At 35.2% G+C, this 1,539-nt stretch overlaps 1 protein-coding gene across 2 annotated transcripts in view; it reads left to right on the top strand.

The window, feature by feature from the left end:
• LOC107674524 (WAS/WASL-interacting protein family member 2-like) overlaps positions 1-1,539 on the top strand; it is a 13,983-nt gene that overhangs the window by 2,489 nt on the left and 9,955 nt on the right. Inside the window, exons 1-2 of one of the 2 annotated variants that reach the window (XM_016468506.1) lie at positions 7-196; positions 344-465. In XM_016468506.1, coding sequence (XP_016323992.1) covers positions 415-465 — 51 coding nt within the window. In that variant the 5' untranslated portion in view covers positions 7-196; positions 344-414. Of the gene's footprint in view, positions 1-6; positions 197-343; positions 466-1,539 lie in introns of those variants that run through there. The other variant, XM_016468505.1, reaches the window with a different exon arrangement.

Genomic DNA, 1,539 nt, shown 5'->3' with positions numbered 1-1,539 from the left:
TTGTATCTCCTACTTCATCTGTGGACACGTGAGCGCCTCTACAAAGCAAGGAAGATCAACCTGTCAGATAAAAAAAAAAAAAAAGACAAATATGGGTTTTTCGTTTGAATGTTTTAGAAATATTCTATAGTTACTATGTGGAGGAGCTTCCTGTCCGCTGCTAAGTAGTTCCTGGAACAGTCAGGTGGCTTCGGAGGTACTGTGATGCTACATTGATGACATTAACCACTGATGAATATGTCACTCGCTATCTTTTAAAGCACTTATTTTAGTTACAACCATCTCTTGATTTACCTGAAGCTGTGCATGGAAGTCTGATGGCTGTAATTCTTTCACCTTGCAGAGTTTTTGTGAGAACATAAGACCAAGTGCTGAAGATTGAGGTGACTGTCGACGTCTTCCGAATTTGCCAGGATGCCTATTCCTCCTCCGCCTGGACCTCCACCCCCCCCCACCTTTAACCAGGTCAGTGTACAGCAAGGAGCAGGTAGCATGTGTCTCGTCTCACTGCAGCGATTTATCCTCTTGTTGTTTCCTTAATTCATGTTACCTTTTTTCAACTCCCTTTTTTATTTTTTGTCAATGATAAATAAAAAGAAAAGAAAATTGTTTAAAAACTCTAGATTAAAGCACATGTGCCAAGATCTTAAAAACTTTTCATGTTTTTATGTTTATATATTTTTATGAAATTATATTGCTGAATTATTAATTTAGGAGTGTCATTAGGTTTAATTAAGAAATATCATTACGTTTTATATATTTTTTAAGTTTTTTTTTTTTTTTACCAAAAACATCAATTATTAATTTAGAAATATAATTTTTTAGTTTGTTTCCTAAAATATAATTTATATGATATTTTACAAAAAATTCAAATAATCTTATAGTTTAAGAGACAGAGCCATGAGGGTCTGCAGAGGTCCTCTCTATCATATAATTGTGTGTAATAAATGTTTTTTTCCCCCTGCATGTTGGTTTCACCACATGACTTTCATTTGCTGGACTTTTTAAAATATTAATAAGCAGTAAAGCATTTGTTACTTTTTTCAATACATAATAATAAAAGATTATGCATTCTTGAAAAAAAAAAATAAGATTAATGATTAAAGGGGTCATATGATGCGATTTCAAGTTTTCCTTTCTCTTTGGAGTGTTACAAGCTGTTCGTGAATAGATAAGATCCCTGAAGTTGCAAAGACTAAAGTCTCAAAACCAAAGAGATATTCTTTATCAAAGTTAAGACTCTGCCACACCCCTCTAAAATGGCTCGTTCTAACACGCCCCCACATATCTAGGTCACTATGTGGGAATATTTGCATAATGTGGCCCAAATGTTCACGCAAAGAAAGAAGGCGTGGTTTCAGTAACCGCAGTTAGTGTTGAAGCAGCATGTCAGGGAGACGCTGTGTGTTTCTAGGCGAAAGCAAAAGCACTTTATTTGGCCTTCCGAAAGTAGATGCATTTAGGAATCTTTAAGATTACTTACAACAGAACAGCAATGCATTTTATGGACGACCGTTTCATGAACCTAGGAGAGGAGGT

This window comes from Sinocyclocheilus anshuiensis, unplaced genomic scaffold, assembly GCF_001515605.1.
Source record: "Sinocyclocheilus anshuiensis isolate Anshui unplaced genomic scaffold, SAMN03320099.WGS_v1.1 scaffold572, whole genome shotgun sequence".
Lineage (NCBI taxonomy): Eukaryota > Metazoa > Chordata > Actinopteri > Cypriniformes > Cyprinidae > Sinocyclocheilus > Sinocyclocheilus anshuiensis.
This window is presented reverse-complemented; position numbering and strand designations above follow the sequence as displayed.